This window comes from Mastomys coucha, unplaced genomic scaffold (assembly GCF_008632895.1).
Source record: "Mastomys coucha isolate ucsf_1 unplaced genomic scaffold, UCSF_Mcou_1 pScaffold21, whole genome shotgun sequence".
Classification (NCBI taxonomy): domain Eukaryota; kingdom Metazoa; phylum Chordata; class Mammalia; order Rodentia; family Muridae; genus Mastomys; species Mastomys coucha.
In genome coordinates, this window is record NW_022196904.1 from 90,980,000 (window position 1) to 90,981,096 (window position 1,097).

The 1,097-nt window shown below is 45.0% G+C and overlaps 1 protein-coding gene across 5 annotated transcripts in view; it reads right to left on the reverse strand.

Moving 5' to 3' along the window:
- Positions 1-1,097, reverse strand: part of Rnf121 (ring finger protein 121) — a 71,251-nt gene that overhangs the window by 20,144 nt on the left and 50,010 nt on the right. For 4 of the 5 annotated variants that reach the window (XM_031387619.1, XM_031387622.1, XM_031387621.1 and 1 more), the window contains one exon: positions 283-437. In XM_031387619.1, coding sequence (XP_031243479.1) covers positions 283-437 — 155 coding nt within the window. The remainder of the gene's footprint in view (positions 1-282; positions 438-1,097) is intronic. The other variant, XM_031387623.1, reaches the window with a different exon arrangement.

Consider the following 1,097-nt stretch of genomic DNA (forward strand, 5'->3'; position numbering starts at 1 on the left):
AAGAAGAAGAAGAAGAAGAAGAAGAAGAAGAAGGAGGAGGAGGAGGAGGAGGAGAAGGAGGAGGAGGAAGAGGAGGAAGAGGAGAAGGAGGAGGGGAAGGAGGAGGAGGAGGAGGAGGAAGAGTAAGAGAAGAAGGAGGAGAAGGGGAAGGAGGAGGGAGAAAGGAGAAAGAAGAAAAAAGAAAGAAAGAAGAAAGAAGAAAGAGGAGAAGGAGAAGAAAGAAGAAGAAAGAGGAGGAGGAGGAGGAGGAGGCAGCCAGGTTCTTCTCTCCCACATTCTCACCTTGGGGTTGTCTGTACTAGAGGCTTCCTTGTGGCTCGGAAGGTGACAAAGGCTGTGACAGCAGAGAAGAAGATCCAGATCACCAAGAACCTCCACCAATGCAGCTTCACTGTGAAATAGAGGGGAACAACCCACATCTGAAAGAGGGTCACCATCTGAAACACAAACACAAGTACTTCAGCTCTAGCCGGCTCCCTCGGCAGCTACTGTTCAGAATGTTGCATGTTTAGCCTGATCTTCTCTCACATTCCCAATGATTTGGTTGTTGTGAAACAGGTCTCAACTATGTAGCCCTACCTGGCTTGGAACACACATGGATTTGTCTGCCTATGCCTTCCAAGTGCTGAGATTAAAGACATGTGTCACCACATCCAGTCACATTTCAATTTTGTGTAAACATAACTCAACTAGTGTGACCAAAATTACAAAGCAGGTACCATGCCTGACTTTCCCACTTTATCCTCTGTTAAACTGTATCCTAGACATAGTCTTTCCTTTTCAGTGAATCCTTGCTATCTCTTCCCCAGCTTTTCCAACTTCTTCATTAGTTTCGCTGCACCTAAGAGGAAAACCAGAAGAAGACATCTATGGTAGGACCAACTGCTACCACTCCCTATGCTTTTAAGCCAAGCTGTTCCTTTGGGCTACAATAGGCTTCCTGCCTCCCTTTCTGCCTTCTAGAACATCTGAAGCCTTTTGTCTCCCTTCCAATCAGAATTACTTATAATTCCTAATGCCGCAAAGCATCCACCATCACCTCAGTGCTTCTCTGTATGAGATGGGTTTTGAATTTATTCTTTTTTTTTTTTTTTTTT